This window comes from Callithrix jacchus, chromosome 9, assembly GCF_049354715.1.
Source record: "Callithrix jacchus isolate 240 chromosome 9, calJac240_pri, whole genome shotgun sequence".
In the NCBI taxonomy this organism is placed as follows: domain Eukaryota; kingdom Metazoa; phylum Chordata; class Mammalia; order Primates; family Cebidae; genus Callithrix; species Callithrix jacchus.
The window spans coordinates 84,234,147-84,261,086 of record NC_133510.1 but is presented as its reverse complement, the minus strand read 5'-3'; the positions used below and the strand labels follow the sequence as shown (position 1 = coordinate 84,261,086).

Genomic DNA, 26,940 nt, shown 5'->3' with positions numbered 1-26,940 from the left:
TGTTTTGAATACTCCATTTGTATTAATAAAACAATGCTAATGATATATTAACAAAAGACTATGTATATGCAATTTTCCCTTGAAATACTTTTTAGAATCCTAGTTGAGAGCTATATTGATTTAAAATTTAAAATTGATAAATTCTCCCTGTCCTAAAGTTTCTTCCTCTAATAAAAGATACATTTTTACATGCATTTTAACATCAATTTAATCTCTGCGTAGTTCTTTGGCTGACAAAGCATTTTCCCATATAAGAGACCAAGCCTAGCCTTTGTAGTGAGTTTACAGGGATTATTTACTAGCTGTACACATTTGTATGGTTAAACATGCAGAAACTCTGATGGATTAAATCACTTTCCCCAAATCAGTTGTTGAGTTGATATAAAACATAGCTCTTTCCATTCTTAATTGCTAAGTCTTTTGATAAATATTTCTACTTAAATATTGAAGAAGACTTCAAAACGTTTATTTATTTATTCCCTTGTTTGGTGTTTTTATTAACTTGTTAACTGTCATTTTATTTCGGTTTGTTTGCTTTGATAAGGCAAGTGTACAGGAGTTGGTGAGAAGTACAGAATCTGCTGTAAATGGACTATAAACACAAATATCTATTGGTCTCTATCTCTTTGTCATTCTCTCTCCTCTCTCTCTCTGTTTTCCTACATTGTGGAGGTTTATGCAGATAAACAGACCCCTCTTCTGGAATGCTAATTATCCCTGGATGGTTAAAACCTCAGTTAAATTTGAGTTTCTTTAATCAGATTTAATGGAAAGAAATTGAAGTTAGTGATATCAAATTGAGGAAATAAAACTTATTCTAAGCAATTATGCCTAACAGCAATGGAAAATGAGAAATTAAGAAATATAGAAGTATGTAAAACATTAACTTAAGTGTGGTAGCATCTAAATATAGAGTGCTAGAGTTTGAGCTCAATAAGTGACTACATAGTTCTGTATCTAGTAGAGTGATTCTTCAGAGGTTCAGTGACACTGTATTAACATTTAAGGAGATTAATGAAAGCTCTTACATTTTTATCCCAAATTCTACTGTCCCTCTACAGCAGTGGTTCTTAAACTTTACTATGTATAAGAATCACCTGGAAGTTATTAAAACACAAATTTCTGGGCCCCACTGATTCATTAAAGCATGGTAACAGGATTCCATTTCTAATAAGGTCTCTTATGACAATATTGATGCTAATTGTGGGGAAATTACATCAAGTTCTTCTCCCAAGTCACCGTTCCTTCTAAATTTTGCTGGCTTCTTTTCTTCTTCAGATGTTCTAAGACTGAAATATGGTAAATGCAGACCTTGGTTATTTGGTGATCTCATCAAATGTCACCCTATCTCATGACTTTAAATACCATTTGTAGGTCAAGGGCTCTCAAATGTTTATTTCCTCCCCATATTTCTCCCTTGACCTTCAGACACATATATGCAAATACCTACCCAATGTCTCCATTTCTATTTCTAATACACATCTCACTTGACTAATCTTAAAGTAGAACTCTTGCACTTTGTCTCTAAACTGCTCCCCTCAGAGTCTTCCCCATCTTAACTGATGGCAATTCAATTCTAGTGGGTTAGTATAAAATCTTGAAATCATCCTCAAGTTCTCTCTTTCACACAAAACAACCCATACAGACATCTGATCACATTTCACCACCTCCATTGCTGCCACCCTAGTCTAAGCATAATCTCTCATCTGGATTACTACAATAGTCCTCTAGCTACATATCCTAAACTCTGCTTCTACCCTGGTTTTTTATGGTCTGTTCTCAATACAGCAGCCAATGTGATGCTAAAACTCATGTTTTGTTATTATTGTCCTCAAAACCCTCCAGACTACCTATATATTACTCCAATTAAAAGCCAACATTCTTAGAATGACCTGTGGACATGACTCAGCTCTGACTTTACCTCATACTCTCTTTTCCCTAGTTCACTACTTGTTGCCCATGCCAGCCCCCATCCTGTTCCACAAAACAGGCAGTACATTACACCTTAGGGCCCTTGTATTTGCTGTTTTCTCTAATAAAATGCTTTTACTCCTGATACCCATATGCTCACTTCTTTCAAGCTTTCGGTGAAATATCATCTTCTCTATGCTACCTACTAGGATTTCCAAATTTATAATTCCCCTTCCCTCATCCTCAGAATTTCCAATCTTCCTGAACAACCTCTTTATATTTCTCTAAGCATATGACCTCTCTCTTGTTACATAAAACATATTTATTGTGTATTTTTATTGTGTATCTCTATCTACACTAGAACCTAAACTCCATCATGTTTTGTACAATAATATATCCATGCATTAAGCATAGTGTCTTATACCAATAAACATCCACGTAATGGAGGAATTGATTGATCATCAAGATCTGTAACTTTTCTTAAATATTGTCATGATAATATCAACATTTGCCCTTTATTGTGAATATGCAGTAATTGTGCTATGTATTCATCACGCCTTACCATTTTTAATGTTCACAACCAACTTTTGAGGTAATGATTTTTGTGCTTATTTTGCAAGAGAAGAAGCAAGTTCACTGGGCTATAATAACTTTCTAACTCTACAACCTAGTGGAGGTAACATTTGATTCAATACAATTTAAGAGTTGTGCTCTTAACTACTATGCAGTGAAGCCTGCTATTTACTTTTTGTGACTTTTGCTTATTATCAGATTATAAATATTAATAATATGTCTAAGTTTTAAAAACGGATCCACTGTTAGTGTACTGACAAAAATCAAATATTTAACCACAAAAGATTGCAGGGAAGGCATTGTTCTAGGGAAGATTCAGTAAGAACATGTTACACCTTGAGATCCCTTATAGCCAACCAGTTTTCTCCCTTAGAGCTCATCTTTTGTTCTGACTGAACATCTGCAGAGGTCAGACATGGAGCAGGCCAGGTATGGTGTCAGGCCCTGGAAAAAATGGTAAAAGGGAGAACTCATTAACAGTCTAACAGGAAGAAGGAATTCTTAAAATACTTTTTGATATGCACTCTAGTTGAGGGCTGTTGACATTAGAATAAGTGTTGACATTAGAATAAATAAATTTAACAAGAGTTATAAGGGAGGCATCTCAGGGATTGGGTTAGATGAGTAGATGGTCCACAAAACATTGTTGTGAAAGGCAAGAGGGAATCTAAGTACACACAGTTATTTTATTTGGCATTGCATGGCAAAGGCACAGAGTAAGAAAGACTTGATTTTTCAGTTCTGTATTTCTGGATGTCTTTGATTGTAATTAGGGCCATACTGTTCTTTTTTACACTTCCTCCCTTACCTCTTTCTCTTCTTTTATTTCTTTCTCTTTTTTGCTTGTAAATGTTGAAGTAAGGAGATGGTGTCTCCATTGTCAGTGGGGAGGATTTGTGAGATAATGAGAAAAGTCAAATGTTTAAATACTGAAATTGATATACTACATAATTGTCCCAGCAGAATTTTTTTAAACCTTAATTACATCAAAGAATATCTTCTGTTGCCTGGTTTCTCTAAAAATGTTCCAGATTAAATTTTTCATTTTGCCTACAAAATACATGTTTAAGTGCTTTGTTGGAAGATGCTTATTTTTCATTTCTTTTGAAATTATTTCTCTTTCTGCTTCCCAGCCAGATTTTAGGGCTATATTATACTCTTAAAACAGTATATACTTAATAAATCAATATTTACAGATGTAAAACCATAAACCTGTAAATAACTGGTAGGGAACTTATCATGGATTTAAAAAAATGTTTTACTTTTTCATTAGTCTTAACTGGTATATTTGAAATATAGCCTATTTTTCTAGCTATGTCATGTTATCCTAAAACACAAGAAACATTTCTTCATTTCTTCTTCTCCTTACCACACCTCAGAGGGAATTTTCCAATGGTGAAGTTATTTCATTCTTTTCTTCAAAACTCTCTCCCTTTTCTATGTGTAAATATATATATATGTATATATATATATATATACACACACATATATTTATACATATATATGTATATATTACTCAATATATTTATGTGTATATATGTATAAATATATGTATATATGTATAAATATAGAGAGAGCATATAATGCATTATATATAATGCATGGAATATATACACATACATATATTGAGTAATTTGTAATAAACTCAAATATATTTATTTTTAATTGAATAATCTTCAATAGTCTATTTGCCTTTCACATTTTTTAGTTATTCCTTTGGGAAACTGAATAAATTGATTTTTTCAATATAAAATTTAAAATTTTGAATATTTAAGAAAAAGTTTTAATTTTTTAATTCTCTGAAATAAAGACGTTGGGGAAGCAATACTTCTCTTTGGTTGGCATCTAAAATAAGGTTGTTGATATTTCTTAATGTGACATTCGAGTGGTTTGGAAAATATAATTAAAAGCTATTACTTTTATGGTAAAGCACCATACAATTTTCAGATAAAAGTACATGCTATATGTAATATTAAGTATTCATGAGTATGTTAGAGTAAAATTTGGAAATTATGCTGAGCCAGAGATGATTACCATGTAGATAGTTCAGAACAGATAACACATTTTTTTCTTGTTTCATGTTAATCCTCAACTAATCTGATATGGAAGTAAATAATAGTTGTCAGCTTTGTTGTGATTTTGATGAATTTTAAGTGCTTTTGTAATTAATTCTCATAGTGTATTCTTTGCATGCTGGCATGCTGACTATATTTATAACACTCATATATTCACTGAAAATTTAGATTTGATGATGTGTGAAAATGAATCTGAGGAATGGTTTTGGAAATCTGGCTTTGCTTGTTTTTTTACGACCTGCCTGATTTAGTGAAGAGTCTAATAGCACAGTTTGCTAATGCTTTCTTCCTAGATGTTACCTTGTGTTATATTCAGAAAAGGTAGATTTGCACACAGTTGCAATAAAGGCAGCATGAGTGAAGGAGTTTGTCAGGTTATAATTATAACAAGGAAAAATTTCACGTAATTCCTAAAAATAAAAGAATAAATTCCTATAAATTTTCCTGTTTTCTGTGATGGATATCTTCTTGTTCCTAAACTCTCATTTCCTCATATAAAGCAATACATGAATGTCATAAAGAGATCTCAGTCTCTTTTAGTTAGAAATACCCTCAGTAGTTGTGTGTGTGTGTGTTTGTATGTAAGTGTGTGTGTGTGTGTGTGTGTGTGTGTGTGTGTGTGTTTGCTGAGGGGTGGTTCTATCTTAAGAACTTTTTTCCTTCCTTCCTTTCCAAGATAGTATCTAGAAGGAGAGGGAAATACATGTATTTTTTGTGGTATTGAGTTAGATGTTCTTCATTTTAGGTGTCTCAACCTGATCTCGTGGCACCTACTACAGTGAGATTCTGCCTTTCAGGATATTGAGCATCATGACCTAGTGTCCACTGAGATATGGTGGGTACCATCTTGTCTTTCAAGTGTTGTTCTGAAATCCAGTGCTGGTGACTGTAGATCTGGCCTTTGCCAATAATCAATAGTTCCCAAACTCCAGACCCTCTTTTCCTGAACCCAGTCCTCTTGAAGTCCACCAGCATTCTCAGAACTTCTTCTACATACCCTTTGCTGTTTATTGCCCTGAAGATTTTTTTTTTTTTTTTTTTTTTTTTGAGACGGAGTTTCGCTCTTGTTACCCAGGCTGGAGTGCAATGGCTCAATCTCGGCTCACCGCAACCTCTGCCCCCTGGGTTCAGGCAATTCTCCTGCCTCAGCCTCCTGAGTAGCTGGGATTACAGGCACGTGCCACCATGCCCAGCTAATTTTTTGTAATTTTTAGTAAAGACGGGGTTTCACCATGTTGACCAGGATGGTCTCGATCTCTTGACCTCGTGATCCACCCGCCTCGGCCTCCCAAAGTGCTGGGATTACAGGCTTGAGCCACCGCGCCCGGCCTGCCCTGAAGATTTTAAGTACACATTTTATACTCCAAGCTGTTGTGTACCAGACCATCTGAGGCTACTCTCATGTCCACTCAGCTAGACAACCTTTTACCCAATATAGGCAAATTTGCCTATATTGAGACATCTATATGTATATGCCATTATAGTCTAAGAGGTTTTTTGCTATAACAACAAGTTCCAATTTATTGTTCACTTATTTGAAACCTTCTTGTTTCATGGTGGTCATAGCACCCACTAAAACTGGAACCTCTCTGAAGATGTTAGGACTTGATAGGACTATACTGTGGGAAGCAGGACACTTCCCCCTAATTATCCATTTCTCCAATCCACCTGAATCTTTCAAACTACTCCATCTTCTCCCTCGTCAGAATTTCAACACTGAGCAGGGAGCAAGCCATTTGCATATCATCTCTATTCTTCTTTTTCTCATCTTCTTGCTTTCCTCCTCTACTTCCGAAAGAGTTCTTGTGTGTAGTCACTTTATCTGCTCTCCCTTCTGACTTCATGAATTGTCATCTCAGCTTTGGTTCTTGGGTTGTTTCTGGAAAAGTTTTTCCTATCCCTCTTGAAAGTGGGTCTTGCTGTGAATTTTTTAGATAAATTCAAAACTCAATGTTTAACAGTAAATTATTAGTCTTTAGGGTCCCTTGGAGACATTTAAAAAATAACAAAAAGTAAAAAGGAACCAATATAATTTCCAAGAGGGAAAATGCATTAATAGTGTTTCAAAATATTTTTTCCTGATACATAATATTTGTACATCTTGTGAAGTAGGTGTGATATTTTGTTACATGCACAGAACGTGTAATAATCAAATCAGGGCATTTAGGACATCTGTCACCTTGAGCATTTCTCGATTTTATATGGTGGGAACATTTCAAGTCTTCTCTGATAATTATTAGTATTTTGAAATACACAGTACACTCTTGTTAACAATAGTCACCCTACTCTGCTATTGATTTTTAGAACTTATTCCTTCTGTCTACCTCTATGTTTGTACCCATTCATCAACCTCTCATTTTCTCCCTCTTTCTACACACACACACACCCTTCTCAGCCTCTGGTAACTACCATTTCACTCTCAACCTCCATGAGAGTAAATTTTTAGCTCACACATATGAGTGATGCATGCAATATTTGTCTTTCTGTGCCTTACTTATATCACTTAACATAATGACCCACATTTCCATTCATGTTGCTGTAAATGACTGTGTGTGTGTGTGTGTGTGTGTGTGTGTGTATTACATTTTCTTTATCCATTCATTTCTTTTTGGCAAAAAGTCTAGCAAAGGAGTGATAATTTGAAGACAAATATGATATTATTGTGCAAATGTACTAGGATGGGATGGTGACTTTGGGAAATATACATATAAATTTAGAAACCATTATAATTAAAGAGTATTTTTGGTATAATATTGATTTCTAATTCATTGTTCACATATTTGTAACATAAAACTATTTCTAATTCAGAGCAACTTTTGCACACAAATTCAGTTTTCTGCCCCCCAAAATTCACAAATTTTCAAACATGGAAACTTTCAAGTGGTAGAAAATTACTGCAGAAAGTCTGTAACTCAGTATAGTCTACCAGTACTTAATTTGGAATAAATTTGATCTTCTAGGTTGTGCTTTTTTTGAATAACCTAGGCTTAAAGAATAGGATAAGAAAGGTATTGAATATATAAACTATTTAAAAATATATGCATAAATTTGATAAATTCTAAAATTGTTAGTAATATTTGAAGAATGTAAGTACATTTATGGAATACCCTTTTATACTAAAATGTTGTGATGTTATCTTTTTATATTAAAACATTGTGTTGTCATTTATAGCCATGATATATTTCAATACCTAAATACATTTTGAACATTTTATTCAATGCCCTTTCCTTCATGGTTAAACATTTCATTTTATTAAATCCCTTTCTTCTACCAAGATACTGGTAATACTGGATATGAGACTGAGCTCTGAAACTTTACTTAGAACATTAAGTGCCCCACACCAACATTATGATACAAAGTTGGGCTGTCAGCTAAATTTAAGCCAAAATCAAAATATGTGAGAAACACATTACTAACAAAAAAAATGATAAATGATATTTGTTAAATGGAAATGCCTTCTTGATTAATGTAAAAGGGATTTTATTCCATCAGTGAAAACTGCTTCAACCAATATGTTGAGGAGGGAAATGCAAGTAATAATTTTATAAACATTTTTAGGCACTCTGCTTAAATTGGCAAAGACAATTTTTGATCCAAGTAAGTGTGGCCAAAGGTTGTGGTTTGGGGTTACAGCTATATATTACATTGAGATCATTCTGACCTTTTAGGAATTAAGCAGTTCATTTATCAAGAAATGTGTCCATTATATTTATTTCCTGTATCAAATTAATTAATTCTAAATTATTTGCATAAGAGATTTAATAAGCTGCTCTTTGAATTTCTCATTTTCAGATTCTACTGTCCTCATTATTTCTTACCAGTACCATTATTATTAAAGTCTTTGAATTCATCTCTTTGCCTCCAGTCTTACTCCAGCCAAGGGTACCTTACCTGTGTTACTGTCTTGTTTAAAGAAATAAAAAAATATTTAAAACCTCCTCATTATCCTTAGAAGAAAATCTATCCATTAAATATTCTAAAAAGTTCCCGGGACAGTAGACCTTGTCTTCCTTTCTATCTCATATCTTGCTATATCCTCACGTGACAATATCTGAATCATCCTTCTCACTTGTCGGTTATTAATTATCATCATCCTCTTCCTCATGATTGTTTTGTTTTGTTTTTTCTTTGTAATTTGTCTAAACATGATCTATTAATATTTTATGGAATTCTTCATTTTTATTCAGCATTCCACGTAAGCTTTAGTTCACCCAGAATGTCCTCTGTGATCTTTTGATGTTGGGTTTTGTTTCCTTTTTGTGTGCATTTGTGATTTCATGGTATACTCCATTTATCCTATTACCATATTTCTACTCTGGTAATTTAATTCTCTCTCTCTCCCACTATTCTATAGTGTTCTGAAGGGCAGGCACATTATCATTCATCTCGAATATGTAGTGCCACATTGAATTCTAGACACATTACAACTAACTACTCAATAGGTATTTTGGATAAATAAATTCTTTACTATTTATGCCAGTTTGATTTACTGGCATGGCTTCTATTCATTAGGCATAAGTAAACTGGTAGCAAAGTAATTCAAGTTACTACTTTGAAATTATTTTTGTAACTCAGATCAAAGAATTGAAACTTCCTGCATCTTAAATTTATAAAAGTTTAAGAATAAATTAAGGAATTTATAATGATGTTGTCTGTCAAACAATAGACCATTAAAATGTAAATCAGTTGACTTAATATATTTAAGTCTGAGGTTTCTTAATGGTGTAAATACTGCATAGAAACATAGTAAGATTTCTACTTAAAGTCACAATTCTAAATCATTTTAAATTTCAATCACAAGTCCGACTTCTATCTCTAATAAGGACAGAATGTCTAAAACATTGCAAATACATAATATTCAAATTTGTAGAGATTCCTTTTTAAACAGATATATTAATATAATGTAGTTCTTTTTTTCTATTTTCTATTCTCCACAATTTTCTCTTGGCTTATCCAGGGTTACTATTTACCGTTTACCACTATGGAGACTGTACCCTTTTCAGCTGACTGAGCTGGCTTTTCAACTGGAGATTATGGCTGAGCAGGAGTTCAATAGCTGTGGACATTCCAAGTGGTTTTTCTGTTCATTCCAGTTATCATACTGAACCTCCTTTTAAAATCATGAACTTGAACAATTTTTTAAAAATGTTGCTCTTTGGGTCCTGTAGTCCACAAATTCCAGGTTTATTCACATAGTTTACATTTCTGACCTAGGCTATTACATCGTTTGATTGGATGTTGCATTTTGATGGCTCTTAGGAGAGGGTATTTAAGTTCTATTCTTCTTCTGACAGATAGAATTCTGTCAGAATTCTGCCTACTTTTAAAATTGCCTCCTTTCTTGAAGCTCCAAATTTACTAAAATTGTATCCATTTGTATTCTGAATATCTGTGAAAGCTTTGCTTAACTCCATAGTAGCTAGCAAAGTTTTCTATAAAGAGCCAGACAGTTGATATTTTGAGCTTTGGGAAGTTATAGAGTCTGTGTCAGCTACCCACCTCTGCTCTTGTGGCTCAACAGTGACAGACAATCCATGAAAGAATGTTGGTCATGGCTGTGTTCCAATAAAACATCTTCATGGATATGGAAAGTTGAATTTGATATAATTTTCACAAGTCACGTCATATTCTTTTAAAGATATTTTTCTTATTATTTTAGATTATAGTATTGTATGTGTTGGTCTTCATAGTTTATTTTTTCTTTTATTTTAAGTTCAGGGTTACATGTGCAGGTTTGTTACCTAGGTAAACTTGTGCCTGGGGTTTGTTGTACTCATTATTCCATCACCAAGATATTAAACCTAGTACCCATTCGTTATTTTTCCTTATTCTCTCCCACCTGCCACCCTCCAGTCCCCAATGTGTGTTGTTCTCCTCCATGTGGAACAATTAATAAAAGTATAAAAAACATATTTAGCACCTGAATCATACAACAAGTAGTCAGTTGGATTTGACCAGAGGAGCTGAAGGTAGCCAACCCCCTATTGGAAAAATCACAATTTCTAAAGGCATTCAGCTGACATTGAACAAAAATGGCCTTGTTCACCTTTGTATTTTCAGTGGCTGGGGCAATCCTGGTATGTAGATCTCTCTCTCTCTCTCATATTCTCTCTCTCTCTCTCTCTCTCTCTCTCTCTCTCTCTCTCTCTCTCTCTCTCTCTTTCCCCCCCCCACTCTGTGTGTTTGTCTCTCTCCCCCTTCCTCCCTCCTTCTCTGTCTCTCTCTCTCTGTCTCTGTTTACTTGGAATAAATATAAAGCTTATATTTTCCTTGGAAGGTTATTTCTTCCTGGTGGACTATTGGATTGGGTTTTACCTCTCTAATAGTAGATTGAAAATAGCAGAAAAATACAAATTCAAGAAAATTAAGATATTATTTTATCACTTGAGGCTGACAAAGTAAATGAACAAATAGACTCAGATGTCTTTTTGATAGGCTAGAAAAACCTATGATGACTTCGTTTTTATATGTCATGGCTTATATCTTTATGTGACACAGAAAATTACTTATTTTGGTAGTATTTTCTTTGTTTAATATCCATTAAAATAAAAATAATTCTTTTGTGGATTGTCACATTGAATTCTCTAACACATTGACTCTGACAGACTGAGCCTTTCTTGATTTTAGATGAGGTCTTGCTACTTGCATTAATGAGATACAAATTAAGATGTTTGATATGAGCTTGCATTTGTTCTAAAATTGGGTCTCTAGCTACAGTGCATTAATTGTAAAAAGATAATCTCAGATTAGGATATGATACATTTTACTGACACTAAAAAAATGTAATAAATGTCTCTTTTCAAAGCTGTTAGTATATTTTTTATACTCATTGATTTTTATATAATTATAGAGTGCTCAATGACTGTTTTATAGCTAAAATATCATTTTCTGTTGTTTTTCATGCTGCCGATTCTGTTGTGTGGGTGAGCACTGCAGTCCCATGATGCTGAGAAAAATAAAGCTTGGCTTTAGCACATTTTCTCTACTGCTGATTATAGCGACAATTATTCTGATGTTGCTATGGAAATGCTTTTCACAACACATTTGTAGATAGTTTCTAATATTGGCATTATTTTTTCATTTATTTACCAATTTATAAATTGGTGAACTTAAATTATATTTTGTGGTCATAGACAATTATAAAGCATTACTGCTTAGAGATGAACACATGCATTCAGTAATTCGAATGGAAAGCCAATTCTCTTGTCAGGAATTCCTTTTGTTTCCCCTCTTACCTTGAAGTCAGTTATATTTGCCTGATGCCACTTATAAATCAGCCAGGTTTGAAATAAATTCAGTCTCTAGATTATATAAAATGTGTATGGATATTTTCTTCAGTAGAAAGCTGATACTTCATTTGATTCTATTCTGGAACATGTAATGTTGTGCCTTTTACCTAATCATTTTGTTGATATTCTGAATTCCTGTTACCCATTTCACTATCTGAGTTCTTGATTTCTCTCAATTGACCTGTCTGCTTCAAGGTGTACCCTCATAGCCTCTGTCTACTGGTGGTGACTCCCCTAATTTTTGCTCACTTGATCAATGGAACTATCTCATTCACTCAAAAAAATATTGAATATCTACCAAGGGTACTATTCTAGGAACTGAAATACTGAGGGGAATATAATAAATTAAAAGCCCTCTTTCATGGAACTTACATTCTAGTAGGAGTGATTGGTGGTGATGATAAATGTTGTATAACTTTGTTCAGTCTGCTACAACAAAATACCACAAACTGAATAGCTTATAAACAACAGAATTTATTTCTCACAGTTCTGGAGGCTAGGAAGTCTAAGATCAAAGTGTCCACAGATTTGGTGTCTGGTGAAAGCCCAGCAGATTTTCACTCATAGGTGGTACTTACTTGTGTCCTTACATGATGGAAGCAGGAAGCAGGCTGTCTCAGGACCTCTGTAAGTTCACTAACCCCTCATGACATCATCTAATCTAATTACCTTCCAAAGTTGCCACCTCCTAATACCATCACATTAGGGGATAGAGTTCCAACATACGAATTTGGGGGGAACATGAGTATTCAGTCCATCAGAAATATATAATAGATAAATTAAATAAGCATTAAGCACTAAAGAAAAAATTAAAGCAGGGAACACTGAAGATATGAGGGAAGGCTTACCTGAGAAGGTTCCATTTGGACAAAACTCAAAAAAGGAAGTGAAGAAGGAACTATGCATATATTTGACTAGGGGAAGTGGTGTGTTCATGTGGACCTTGCTAAGATTAGTTAGAAGGGTTTGAAAGAGGCTAAGTTGATGTTTGAGATTAGGGAAATAAAAAATGCTGTCTCAAGCTAAAAGAGTTATCTGAAAGTAGATTAACTGGCTTTCCTTAAAGTACAGAGGGTGCATGTAGAAGGCTAAATACCTACTCTATTATCTAAGTACTTGGAAAGGAGAAAATGACTCATCAATGCCCACTATTGAGACCTGAGACCTGGATTTTTTTTAATAAGGACTTTTGATTTTCTAATTTTACTTTTTTTCTTTAACCAATGATGATTACTTAAACAAGAATTGTGGGAACATTTATAAGAATTTTGTTGTGTGTCTATATTATTCTAGCCAAAAATAAAATATGTTCTTATTACTGAATTTTATAAATGAGATATGGTTTCTGCCTTTATGGAATTTGGAGTCTCACTGGGAAGAAAGTCACCAATGAGCAGCAGTGGTTTCATGTCCAGTTTTGTAATGGAGTTACCAAACAGTACAAGAAGAACATATCTAAGGTTTCTGTATTAATTTCCAGTGGTGAGAAATAAATCACCACAAATTTAGCAACTTAAAACAACACACATTATCAGACAGTTTCCTTGGTTCAGGAATCTAGACACAATCTAGGTGAGTCTTGTGCTCAAAGTTTCAGAAGCCAGATTGAGTCCTTATCTGGAGCTTTGAGTCCTCCTCCATGCTCATAGTGTGGCTGCCAAAATTCAGACCCTTGTGATTGTAGTACTGAGACCCTCATGGTCACCTACACTTTTCTTCCAGTTCAGCAGAAAAGTTTCCCTTACCTGCAGGGTGCTTCAGATCTTTTTTCAAAAACACTTTTTACCTGATTTAGTCAAACTCATCTAGAACAATATTCCTTTTCATTAACCCAAAAGCAAGTTATTTGGGATCTTCATGACACATGCAAACATCTTTTGACCCCTTCACCTTGGCTAGGAGCAAGTCACAAGTTTCATAACACAAGAGGGGATGTATAGAAAGTGAGCACCAGAGGAAACAATACCAGGGTCTTGACCTTGTCCATAGCATCTATCCATCACAGGAACCAAATTGACTTTATCTATAGGGGCAGAGAATTATTAAGGAAGGTATCTTAGTCCATCTGGGATGTTATAACAACATACCATGAACTGGTTAACTTATACACAGCAAAAATTTATTTCTCACAGTTTGGATGCTTGGAAATCCAAGATAAGGTACCGTCAAATTCAGTGTCTAGTAAGGGCTCACTTTCTGGTTCATAGATAGTGGTCTTCTCACTGTAAATTCACATGGCAGCTTTAATGGGTGAGGAGCTTCAGACCCTTTACTAAAGGCACTAGTCTTATTCATGAAGGATTTGCCCTCACCAGCTCATCACCTCACAAAGGCTTCATTTCTTAATGCCATCACATTGGAGGTTAGGGTTTCAACATATGAATTTTAAGGGGATATATTTAGACCATTTCATTCTAAATATATCCTCTTAAAAGTCATGTCCTCCAAAAAGTCATGTCACTCTCAAAAGTAAAATGCATTCATTTCATTTCAATTGCCCAAGAAGTTTTAACTTGTTCTAATATGAACTTAAAAGTCTAAAGTTCATGTCTCATCTAAATATTACCTAAATCAGATATGGGTAAGACTCAAGATATAATTAATTCTGAGGCAAATTTTTGTCCAGTTGTGAACCAGTGAAATTAAACAAATTATATGCTTCCAAAATATAATGGTGGGACTGAAAAGGAAAGACATTCCCACTGGAAAAGAAAGAAATAGGAAACAAGAAATAAGTGATAAGTCTAAAATTGAAATGTCTTGGAAGAATCTTCTTTGACTCAATTATCTGCCCTAGATACCTACCAGGGCAGAGGTCTCCTTCTGGACACACTGGGGTAGAGGCTCCATCTCCTCAGCTTTACTGGGCAAATTGCCTCCAGGGCTCCAGGCACCAGCTTGGTTTTGCTTGGTACAGCTCACACCAGAACTCTTCTGGGCTGGAATAGAACTCTGGTTACTCTACAAGTCTAAGGTCTTGAGGGTAGAACCACCCCTATGACCCCATTGGGCATTGACTCAGTGGGGACTGTCTGAAATGGCCCCACCCTCATGGCATTTCTCTTCATGGGCACTGATGTTCTTCAGGACTTCTTTTGAAAACAAGGTGGAGTCAGTCACTCCCACAGCTTTGCTGGGGGCAGCAGAGGCATCATATAATGTGTAATATGTGAGTTTGGTGGAAAATAAGTAAGCTCTTTAAAGGCAGATAAAGGAGGGAAAGGTGTCTAGGTAACTAGATGGTTCAAAGTTCTTTTTGTTGTTGTTGTTTCTTTTTTTATTGCATTTTAGGTTTTGGGGTACATGTTCAGAACATGCAAGACATTTGCATAGGTACACACATGGCAGTGTGTTTTGCTGCCTTCCTCCCCTTTACCCACATTTGGCATTTCTCCCCAGGCTATCCCTCCCCAGCTCCACCCCCCACCACTGTCCCTCCCCTCTTCCCCCTAATAGACCCCAGTGTTTGGTACTCCCTTCCCTGTGTCCCTGTGTTCTCATTTTTCATTTACCCACCTATGAGTGAGAATATGCGGTATTTCATTTGCTGTTCTTGTGTCAGTGTTTGGTACTCCCTTCCCTGTGTCCATGTGTTCTCATTTTTCATCACCCACCTATGAGTGAGAATATGTGGTATTTCATTTTCTGTTCTTGTGTCAGTTTGCTGAGAATGATGTTTTCCAGATTCATCCATGTCCCTACAAACGACACAAACTCATCATTTCTGATTGCTGCAAAATATTCCATGGTGTATATGTGCCACATTTTCCCAATCCAGTCTATCATCAATGGGCATTTGGGTTGGTTCCAGGTCTTTGCTATTGTAAACAGTGCTGCAATGAACATTCGTGTGCATGTGTCCTTATAGTAGAACGATTTATAGTCCTTTGGATATATACCTAGTAATGGGATTGCTGGGTCAAATGGAATTTCTATTTCTGGGTCCTTGAGGAATCGCCACACTATCTTCCACAATGATTGAACTAGTTTACACTCCCACCAACAGTGTAAAAGTGTTCCTATTTCTCCACATCCTCTCCAGCATCTGTTGTCTCCAGATTTTTTAATGATCGCCATTCCAACTGGCATGAGATGGTATCTCAATGTAGTTTTGATTTGCATCTCTCTAATGACCAGTGATGATGAGCATTATTTCATATGATTGTTGGCCTCATATATGTCTTCTTTTGTAAAGTGTCTGTTCATATCCTTTGCCCATTTTTGAATGGGCTTGTTTGTTTTTTTTTCCTGTAAATTTGTTTGAGTTCTTTGTAAATTCTGGATATCAGCCCTTTGTCAGATGGGTAGACTGCAAAAATTCTTTCCCATTCTGTTGGTTGCCCATTCACTCTAGTGACTGTTTCTTTTGGTTCAAAGTTCTAAAGTTTCAGTTTTGTTCTAAGAGTTGTTTGTTTTTTTATATTTTTGGAAGGTATAAGGAAACTGATGTTTCATTAATCATTGTAGTAGATGCAGGAAAAGCAAGACTATGGCCGAAGTTTAGTAGCTATTGGTGGTTAATTTGTGTTTAGCAACATGTATGGGGTACAAAAGTTCAGTCTAAGATCATGTTAGATTAGTAGAGAATTTTCATTTTTTAAGCATTCCTCACATTGTAGAGGTAAGCTCTAGGTTTTTTTGGCAACAGTGTACAGATACCACCCCCAGTAATGAGAAGGGTAGTTCAGGGAAGATTTTATTAGAGGATTCTACTCTTAAAAACAATAAAATTTCCTAGAGGCATCCAGATGAAAAAAAGGATGCAGTATTCAATAATTAATAAGAATTCAGCTATTCAAATTATAAAACTATACAAAGTGAAGTGCATATGTGTCCATGAATATGAGTAGCAGAAGAAGTTGACAGTAAAGAACATTTATGTTGAGATACTTATTTGTTAATCAGAAGATACGTTTTGGAATGGGTCAACCATATGAAGATTAAAACATCTCATGAGGATAAGAACATAGGGAGTGGTCTATTCTAAGAAAGATGTGGTTTGTACAAGCGTCTTGAGGAATAGGGAACTCTTTACTAACTAGAAAAAATGCTAACAAACTCCGGTGCATATTATATGAGAAATCTGTGGGACTGTGAGAGACTGGTTACCTATTTAGCAAAACTATTCTTTCTTGCTGGATTCTTGGCTATAATTATATCCTATCCTTCCTTTCTGTTAGGAGAAGCCACATAACAGATTTATCAACAATGAAATAGTTGCAAGAATAGGATATATCAATTTCTGGTCTAGCCAAAAACAAACAAACAAAAAAACACCTCATGTAATCCTCTGATAGGTGAGTGTTGATCCTTTGTGCAAACTAGAAGCAACATGTTAAAGATGGCAGTCTGGGTCTTTGAGTAGGTGTGAGGAGAAAATCCCCCAGTACACTGAGTAGAAAAACCTCTACTGAAATTTCAGGATTTATTTGTTACGGAAGTTATCACACAGAATATTATCTCTATGATAGGACAGTTATACATTCTAAATAAAGTTTTTGCAGTCAAAGCAAGCTGGTGGAAAATGCAGTCAAAGCAAGCATTCTGTGAAGAATCAAAATAGATAAGAGAGTTATTTGTCTTGGAAAAGGGCTTTGGGGGAAACAATTGGATTGCAGAGAAATGATTAGGTTAAAATTTGGTGAAGTAAAGCACAGAATGGTAGCAGTAGTAGTGCTGTAATTTTTATAAAGATACATTTGCAGCAATGTAGGATGGATTATAGCATTAAGCTAGCAGGGGCCTGAAGACAGAAAGCATATGTAATTTCTCATCTACAAATATTCCTGTGGTATACTTACAGAGATATAGTACTGATTGATTCAAGTTTTTATATTTAAATCACTATGTATAAAACGTTTTAAACCTTTTTTTTCCAGAGAGTGAATTTTTTAACATTTTTCTGATCACGTAAGACATATATAGTTATTTCCTAATATTGTAGTGTATCTATAAAATCCACAGTAGATGGTTAATATTTCTAAAAAGAAGGTGTTTGTACACATAGGAGAGTACTTATTTATTCCCTGGTAAGGTGTAGACAGTGAGGTCAAGAAGACAAAAGTAGCCAACAACAAATTATTTTGAAGTAATTCAATAGCTAGCTTTAAGTATCTTGAATAATGAATGTTTCTCTTCCAATTTCAGATTTTTTATATTTTTTTCTTCTGTCACATCTATAGATTTAATACTTTGAAAAAGCTATTATGGAACAAGGATATGTACAATGCCATATTTCAAATATTTTATTTGATTCATCTTTATTCCCATAGGTAAATGTATTTTATGATCATGTTTGGTTGGAAAAAGAACAATTGCAAAAATTAATCCTTGCTGCTATCTTTATGTAATAATCTATAATGTAAACTTTATAATACACAATTGAACAGTCCTGGATGCAATTTAGTTTCATAATATAAGATCACTGCTTTTTACAAAAAATGTGCAATGATTTTAACAATAGGCTATGAACATTTCAAACTTTGTTCCTTTGGATGACATTACTTTTCAAAATTGTTTCTCAAATAAGAAAATGTTAGTATATTGCCTTACTGCATATGTACACTACCCTTACCTCTAAGGATGATACATTGCAGATGGATCTTTTCCAAACTATTAATGTTTAGTAAAGATCAGAATAAACCCTCACCAGCTCAGTTAGATGCTAATTATGTCAAATTACTACTCATCACAGTTACTATTTTAAACTGCATTTGTAAGGGGTTGTTACCCAGGGCGTGCAGAAGGCTCAAAACTTGCTTTGATCTTTTGGTAGTCATCATTAGACCACACTTTTTTTTTTCCTTGTGACTCCTGAAACTTCTAGAAATAAACTTTAATCATTGAGCTACAGTCTTAATAATTCTTTTGTGGGTATTTAGGACCTCACTTTTTAAAAAACATGGCATAACTTTTGTATTATATGATTCCCTAGCACTATATACAAAATAGGGCAACATATAAATAGAGAGACATGCTTATATCATGTGACACCTGCCCTCCCCAGGCCACTAAAAAAATCTACAATGACTTCCCATTGCAGTTCTAATAGGAACAAACCCACTCCCTGGGCTACCAGGCACTGCATAGTATAAATCCTGCCTACCTACCCTCTCTCTCCTTCTGACACATGCACTGTTATTGATTCTGTGCTCGGCACCCTCGCTCCTACAATACACCAGGCGTTTCTCACCAGCAGAAATGTGTAGGGATGCTCTCAGGAAGGCTAGTCACCACCTTCTAATCCTCTTCCTCTCAGCTGTTCTCTTAACTGACTACTTCCTATCCTTCAGATCTCAGTCACCTTGTCTGTCTTGTTATGTACTATTCTGCCAGACCTGTCAAAGCACCTGGCATGTAGTAGGTGTCAAGTAATATTTGTCAAAAGAAGAAATGAAGGAGAAATAAAAGAAAGAATGAAAGGTGAGGAAGGAAAGAACAAGTGTTTATTGCATACTTTGTGAATTACATGTACAGTAGTCCCTGCTTATTCATGGTTTCACCTTCAGTTCAGTTTTGTGGTTTCAGTTACCTAAGGTCAGTTGTGTAGTTAAAAAATATTAAATGGAAAATTCCAGAAATAAAAAGTTTATCAGTTTTAAATTTCTACCCACCATTCAGAGTAGCATGATGAAATCTCATGCCAACCTGCTTTGTTCTGTCTGGGATGTGAATCCTCCCTTTGTCCAGCATATCCTTGCTGTCTACACTATCTGCGCATTAGGCATCAACATCATCTACTCCTGACATCCAGCCATCAACATCGTGATAGATCAGTGATCCAGAATCACCTAAAGCAGATGTTCATTCTTCTAGCATATTGTTAGAAAGTCCTAGTAACCCAGTGTTAAATCCTGATGCCTATACCTTTACCTCACTCAATCCTATCACGTAGACATTTTATCATCTCACATCATCATAAGAAGAGTGAAACAGTGCAATAAGATATTTTCTGAGACCACATCCACATAACTTGTATTATAGTATGTTGTCATAATTGTCCTTTTATTTTTGTTAATTTCCTACTGTATCTAATTTATAAATTAAATGTTACTACATGTATGTATGTTTAGAAAAAACATGTATATAAAATTTGGTGCTACCTGTTTTCAGACATAGATGAGAGGCTTGAAGTATTCCTCCATGGATAAGGGGGCCTAAATATAAACTCATAAAATTTCATTTTAAAATTAATCCATCATCATTATTATAAGTTCTAAATAGCAATTTGTGTGATTTGCTTCTATAGCGAAAGATGTTAGGAGCATTTTAGTTACACAAGCTCTTGAGACATTTCTTTAAGTACATGTTTCCATGCTATTTGATATACTGTAGATCACTAAATGGTTCATGACAGTAATGGAAGCAACATCTCTGTAAGCAAAGTTACACATATGCAATAGAGCCTCTGTAGGCTCTCCTATTGCATGCTTATGTAATGTGGGTCTCTCTATAATTAGATAATCAATTTAAATAGTTTTTACTAATTTAATTTTCTTCTCCATTTCCTATTAACAGATTGTCATGGTTGATTAAACTGATGTAATTAATAATTTGGGAACTACATTGTGACTGCTGAAAGTCAGCATTAAAATGAGTCTTTAAATATTTTCAAGTCTTTTAATGCCCTTCTTTAAAGACAGATTGAGGAGAATAGAGTCAGTTTGAAGATAATCAGTTCCAGCACAACATTAATATAACCTATAGTCATTTTAACGGACCAATGTAAGAGTTTATTCAATTAGTTATCTCATATATTTTTAATCTTGGAAAATTATATTGTTACTTTAATTGAGGTAATTTTCATTTAAAACATAGGAAATTTAGGGGAAAAATACTTTGAGAAGGGAAGAAAAGTTTCAAAGTATGATATATAACAAAAAAGAATAGAATATATTTGTTTATTTTGTATATTATTGGCTTTACAAAATTGATTTTTTATTTTACCTTTAATAAGTAGAGCAAATAGACTTTAAAGTTTTGTTTTATCTTAGAATTTATTCCATACAACTCATTCATTCAGTAAAGTATTTCAGCCACTTTAACCTGACACACAGTATTCTAGTTACCTTAAAAATTATTATGTTATTAATTTACTCAGTAAATATTTATTGAGCTCTTATTACATACTAGCCAGCATTTTACTATAAGAGACAACAGCAGTGAACAAAAGAGTCTTTATCATGGTTTATTTACCTGGTGTAATTAATCAAGTAGGAAAAGAGGCAACTATTCAAAGATAGATAGATAGATAGATAGATAGATAGATAGATAGATAGATAGGTAGATAGATTACGAAATGAGAAGTCAGGAAAAGTTTGTAGGGAGTTCTGGGGAAGAGAAAAAGATTCTTAGAAAGGTGAAGGTGTCAATAAGAAAGTGCTTACAATGATGGGTTGTACTACCTTAGATGAATAGCTAGGGATGTGAGAGCATGAGAAAGCATGGAGGAGTGGTCTGAAGTGGACTTGGTACTCCTAGCTTTGAAGAATTACTGAATTGTGGCTATTTGAGGGAGTAAAAGTATTGGAAATGGAGAAAAGATGGTATATTGAGTAAGATGTTTAAGGTTGAGATTTTGGAATTGGTGTGTACTTATTTTTACTAGCAGGACATACAGGAATAGATATGACCTTGAAAGTAGATGGCTGAGGTATGATTGAGGATCAAGTCATTGTAAAAGAGATGGTCAATATCCTTCCATGTTGGTATTGGATCATCAAGAATTTTGACTGGAATAGTGAAATTGACTATGATCCAGGTGTTAAAATCTTTAAGGAAGTAAATCTGGGGCATCTGTAAATTATTGTAACAAGGGAAGGTAGCAGACAGTGTCTCCTGAGAGTTGCAGCCTCAAAACTGGAGGTTTTCAGGAAAGAAGCTAATAGATTGTATGTGGTAATGAAGAGTAAGAATTCCTAAAGTTGAGGTTGCATCAGGTACCTAAGTGAGTTTCACAACTAACCAACATTACCGTGTTATTTGGAGGGTATAGTGGCTTGGTGCTCAACACCATACCAGTCTCCCTTTAATGGTCCCTGAAGAATTGCAGAATATGAAAAGCTACAATCTACATCTTCAAGATTCTCTTACAACTCGTGTCCCCAATGTGATTGTGGTTCAGGCAATCTTTTGCCTTCTTAGAAAGCCATATATCAGTGCCTTTTGCTCTATATGCCAACAAGCACAGTCAAAGGAATGTGGATTTTTTTACCTCATCAGCAACTTTGAGGATCTTGAGAGGCATGTGGAATGCATTTCACTGATGCAGGCTGTAGAATACATGTTGTGGTTCTGAAGCTGCTACTGCTACATAACCTTCCTCATTGTGGCAGTAGTGATGGAGAACTGAAGCTGGTGGCTTCCTAATTGTGGAAGAGACAGCAAGTCTCCTGGATCCTTGTTCTGCTGTGTAGTTTTAGAATTATGTAATGTTTGGCTTAAAGTCTATTTTTTCATCCCTACCAGTGATTTGGTAAGGCATTTACCATGCTGTGACAAATTTCCCACTAGTTTGAGTGAATTTTGGTCTCTTCTACTAGAACTCTGAACAATACAAAACACACAGATAAAACTACATAGAATTCTATCTGGTACATGTGGAGTGTGGGGTTAAGGAAAAAATATGCATATTTTATTTTGCTTCCCTTCTAATCATGAATTCTTCTCTTGGTTATGTAGAATGCAAGAGAAATTCATTAAACTTACTTTCCTCTTGGTTTCATGTCTAACATTATCAACATCTTTCATGAATCATCTAGTTTCCTGGGGTATTTTACTAAGTAATATGATAAGTTATCTTTGTGTTTCTGATTCAGCTCTTTCCTTAGTTAACCTTCCAAAGTTAACTTAAGAGTGGGCACATTTATGTAAAACAATAAAACAACTGTATTAGTTGGCTGAGGCTGCCATACGAAAGTACTGCAAACTGGTGGCTTACACAATAGAAATGTGTTATCTCATAATCTGAATACTCAAAGTCTAAAATCAAGGTGTTGGCAGGGTTGGTTCCTTCAGAAGGCTGTGTGGGAGCATCTGGTTCATTTTTTGAACGTTTGATTGCTTCAGATACCTTGGCTTGTAGATGACCTCTTCCTGTGTCTTCATATTGTCTCCTTGTGTATGTGTCTGTTTCTGTCCAAATTTCTCCTGCTTATAAGGACACAGTCATATTGGATTAGGACTTAACCAAATGACTTCATCTTAACTTCTCCAAAGACCCTATTTCCAAATAGGTTTAAACTTACAAGTACTGGAGTTAGGATTTCAATATATGTGGTGAAACACACAACTCAACCCATAACAACAAAGTCAAATATTATTTTATATATCAAATTATAATTAGAAATGTCTGGTAACTGAAAGCTACGTGGATAGAAGAGTTGATAAATGAAGACAGGAGCATTGGATATTACATCTGATTTAATCTCAGCAAGAACTCTTTTCAGGAAGTATTATCCTCCTCTCACAAATAAGTAGAATCTATCTACTGGTGGTTACATAACTTGGCCAAGTTTAAACAAGCATAGAGATAGTATTTGAACTTTGAAATGATGAAACTAATCTATCTGAAACAAATCCATACACTTTTCCACTCTTCTACTCTTCCCCAAATAGAAAATCTATATGAGAATTATAAATCTAGAGATCATCTTTTCCTTAATTCTCACAACCCGTGTGGAAAAAAATACATAATATCTTTAAAACTATTTAAGGCATGAGATACAAAAAAATTTGGCATGCTCGGAGTTTAGGGGCATTCCAAGTATGTGATGTGCTGGTATAGTGGAAATTCAATAAAGAATTTTGGTAAGAGATGATAAACTGTGAGAAAGGAGATAAAAGAGTGAGAGTCTGGAAATCTATTTGGGGTAGAATTTGTAGGCCTTGGTGATTTATTGCACATACTCATGAGAAAAATTAATATGAATGACTCCCAGATTTCTGATTTTAAAATAAAATTGTTAAATAATCCAGTATTTATCAAACAATATTCAAAAAGAGAAAATGTGGGGAAGGTAAGTTTTGAAGACATTGAATTTGACTTGACTTTAAAACATCCAGATGGCACATACTAAGAAGGTGTAATATAAACAACTAAGCTGATGAGTAAAGAAAGTGAGAGTCTTCAGTAGCCTGGACTGGCCATCAGAGTAGTTAAAGAGCAGATAAATTCAAACCCAAGTCAGAAATCAGAGAAATTGATGATAAAGCTAAAACAATTGTAGCAAAATCTTTGTAATTTTTGCTATTTACATTTTTATTAGTTTGTGTAAACACAGCATATTTATCAATATAAATAATATGCATTTAGATTTGTATGTTATTTGCATTTATCAGAGTGTGATTATATCTATGTTGGGTAATCTTCAAGATTTCTGAACCACAGCAGGCTTTTATCCCACAGGGAAGCTTTCTTTTGATTTACTCTTTGGTACATGTAGTTGGTAGGAAAGAGACGGATAACCTTGTATCCCTCATTACTCCAGTTAGTATTGACTACTTCAGCATCTTTCAAATACTTTTCATTACAAATAAAGTATAATTTAAATTGGTAGTTTATTTTTTATTATGATGATTTTATATATCTTCATTTTTCAAAAATACCAGATGCATACTAGTGATATAAAATTCATGTCAGGTCCAATAATAGAAACACATACATTCTCTCTCATTAAGTTTATTTGAGCTATATATGATCATACAGATTAAATATAATAGCAGAAAACAACACTTAAGAAATGCAAAAAAAGTGGATAAGAAGAAAGTCTCTAAGAATCCACCAGAGGTTCTTCTCTATAATAAAACATAAATGACAGCTTAAATGATAAAATGTCATAGGACAATAAAAGAGTTAATATATTTTTACCAATCTTTTATCAAGGAAAGCACAGTATATTTAAACAATAAATAAAATAATTATTTTAAGAAATAGACATAAACTTTATCATTGCATAAAAGTAATTATTTTGAATGGCCATATGTGTCAAAAAAGTTTCATCTAGTTGTATCAGAATTGTATGATTTAAGAATACCAAATTCCCTTAAAGTGTTTTATTTCTAATTTCAGCCTTAGTAAATCAGTTTACTTGCATGTGGATAAATTATAAGACAGTGCATACCTCCAAAAATGTCCTAAAGTTATATTTATGAATATCCTAATTAAAATATATACACTCCTAGTCTAAAAGAGTCAAAATAAAATAACTTAAAGTTAATTCATTGGCTCAGATGCTTACAGAAGAAAAATTACAGATGTTGTTATTTAGCAACTTAATATTTGAATTGTCTATGATAGAATATAACAGTGGAAGACCTTAATTTCGAACTTTACTTATTACCTAAATTAGTTTGCTTTTAGAATAAAAGAAAGGTAAGGTATTTTAAATGCTAACATCAGTAAATGTAGACATGTGGCTACGATTAATAGGAGAGAGGAAATTTTCTAAGCAATTCTGCTTATTGCACTAACCTTGTGTATTATATTTGGTTAAGGGAGGAATCTTGGATGGGACAGAAGAGAGCAGAACCAATGAATAAATTTTAATTAAATTCTGGAAGTTCTGTTGAGGCAGACATGAAAGATTTTCTGTCTGTCGTCACAATTCCAAATCAATCTGCTCTTGTGGTATTGATTCAAAAATAATCATATGGGTAGATATGAAGATAAAATACAAATACTTGAAGATAACTTTGTTGTTTGCTTGCTTGTTCATTTTTTGCAGAGCAATAAGGTTTAATTCTGGCACTGAGGGGAAAATCCTATATAAAGCAGGCTGCTAATTTATTGCCATTTGAATGTCATAGATGACAAATCTGGATTCATTTCATAATTTGCTAATGGAAAATATAGAATAAACATTCATATGGCACTGATCTTCAGAGAAAGATTACTATGTATGCCTGATTGTTCTACCTTTATTGTATGTTGTTGCTCAATTCCAAATCAATTGGCATAGATTGGGAAAACTACATAATGTCTTTTTGTTTGTTTGTTTGTTTGTTGAGACAGAGTCTTGCTTTCTCATGCAGGCTGGAGGGCAGTGGTGAAATCTTGGCTCATTGCAACCTCCACCTTCTTGGTTTAAGCAATTCACCTGCTTCAACTTCCTGAGTAGCTGGGATTACTGGTGCATACCACCATGCCCAGCTAAGTTTTTTTTTGGATTTTTAGTAGAGACAGGGTTTCACCATGTTGGCCAGAGTAGTCTAGAGCTCCTGACCTCAGGCAATCCGCCTGCCTGGGCTTCCCAAAGTTCTTGTATTACAGGCATAAGCCACCATACCAGGCCCATAAAATCATTTTTAAAAATAAAAGTAAACTGTTGCACAAGTATTAATATCTTAGTTGGTGAACATACCATAAGATGCCGACATCATAGAAAAGAAGATGAAAAATATATGTGAACTCTATATACTATCTTTATAGCTCTTCTATAAATCTAAAATTCTTTCAAAATAAAAAGATAACCACTTGGTTGATGGGCACTTAGCCTGGTTCCATATTTTTGCAATTGAGAATTGTGCTGTTTTAGGCTTGCAGATGCATGTGTCTTTTTCATATAATGACTTCTTTTCCTTTGGGTAGATACCCAGTAGTGGAATTGCTGGATCAAATTGTAGTTCTACTTTTAGTTTTTTGGAATTTCCATACTGTTTTTTGTAGTGGTTGTACTAGTTAACATCCCTACCAGTAGTGTAACAGTGTTCACTTTTCACCACATCCATGCCAATATATATTGGTTTTTGACTTTTTTTTCTTTTTTGAGACGGAGTTTCGCTCTTGTTACCCAGGCTGGAGTGCAATGGCGCCAACTCGGCTCACAGCAACTTCTGCCTCCTGGGTTCAGGCAATTCTCCTGCCTCAGCCTCCCAAGTAGCTGGGATTACAGGCACGCGCCACCATGCCCAGCTAATTTTTTTGTATTTTTAGTAGAGACGGGGTTTCACCATGTTGACCAGGATGGTCTCAATCTCTTGACCTCATGATCCACCCGCCTTGGCCTCCCAAAGTTCTGGGATTACAGGCGTGAGCCTCCGTACCCGGCCCATTTTTTGACTTTTTAATTATGGACATCCCTGCAAGAATAAGG

General features: G+C 34.5%; 1 protein-coding gene across 50 annotated transcripts in view; it reads left to right on the top strand.

Moving 5' to 3' along the window:
• PPFIA2 (PPFI scaffold protein A2) overlaps positions 1 to 26,940 on the top strand; it is a 506,309-nt gene that overhangs the window by 210,807 nt on the left and 268,562 nt on the right. For 6 of the 50 annotated variants that reach the window (XM_078337012.1, XM_078337008.1, XM_078337005.1 and 3 more), the window contains exon 2: positions 5,305 to 5,394. The exons of the other annotated variants lie outside the window; for them this stretch is intronic. In XM_078337012.1, the coding sequence (XP_078193138.1) occupies positions 5,392 to 5,394 (3 nt within the window). In that variant the 5' untranslated portion in view covers positions 5,305 to 5,391. The remainder of the gene's footprint in view (positions 1 to 5,304; positions 5,395 to 26,940) is intronic. 50 annotated transcript variants of the gene reach the window in all.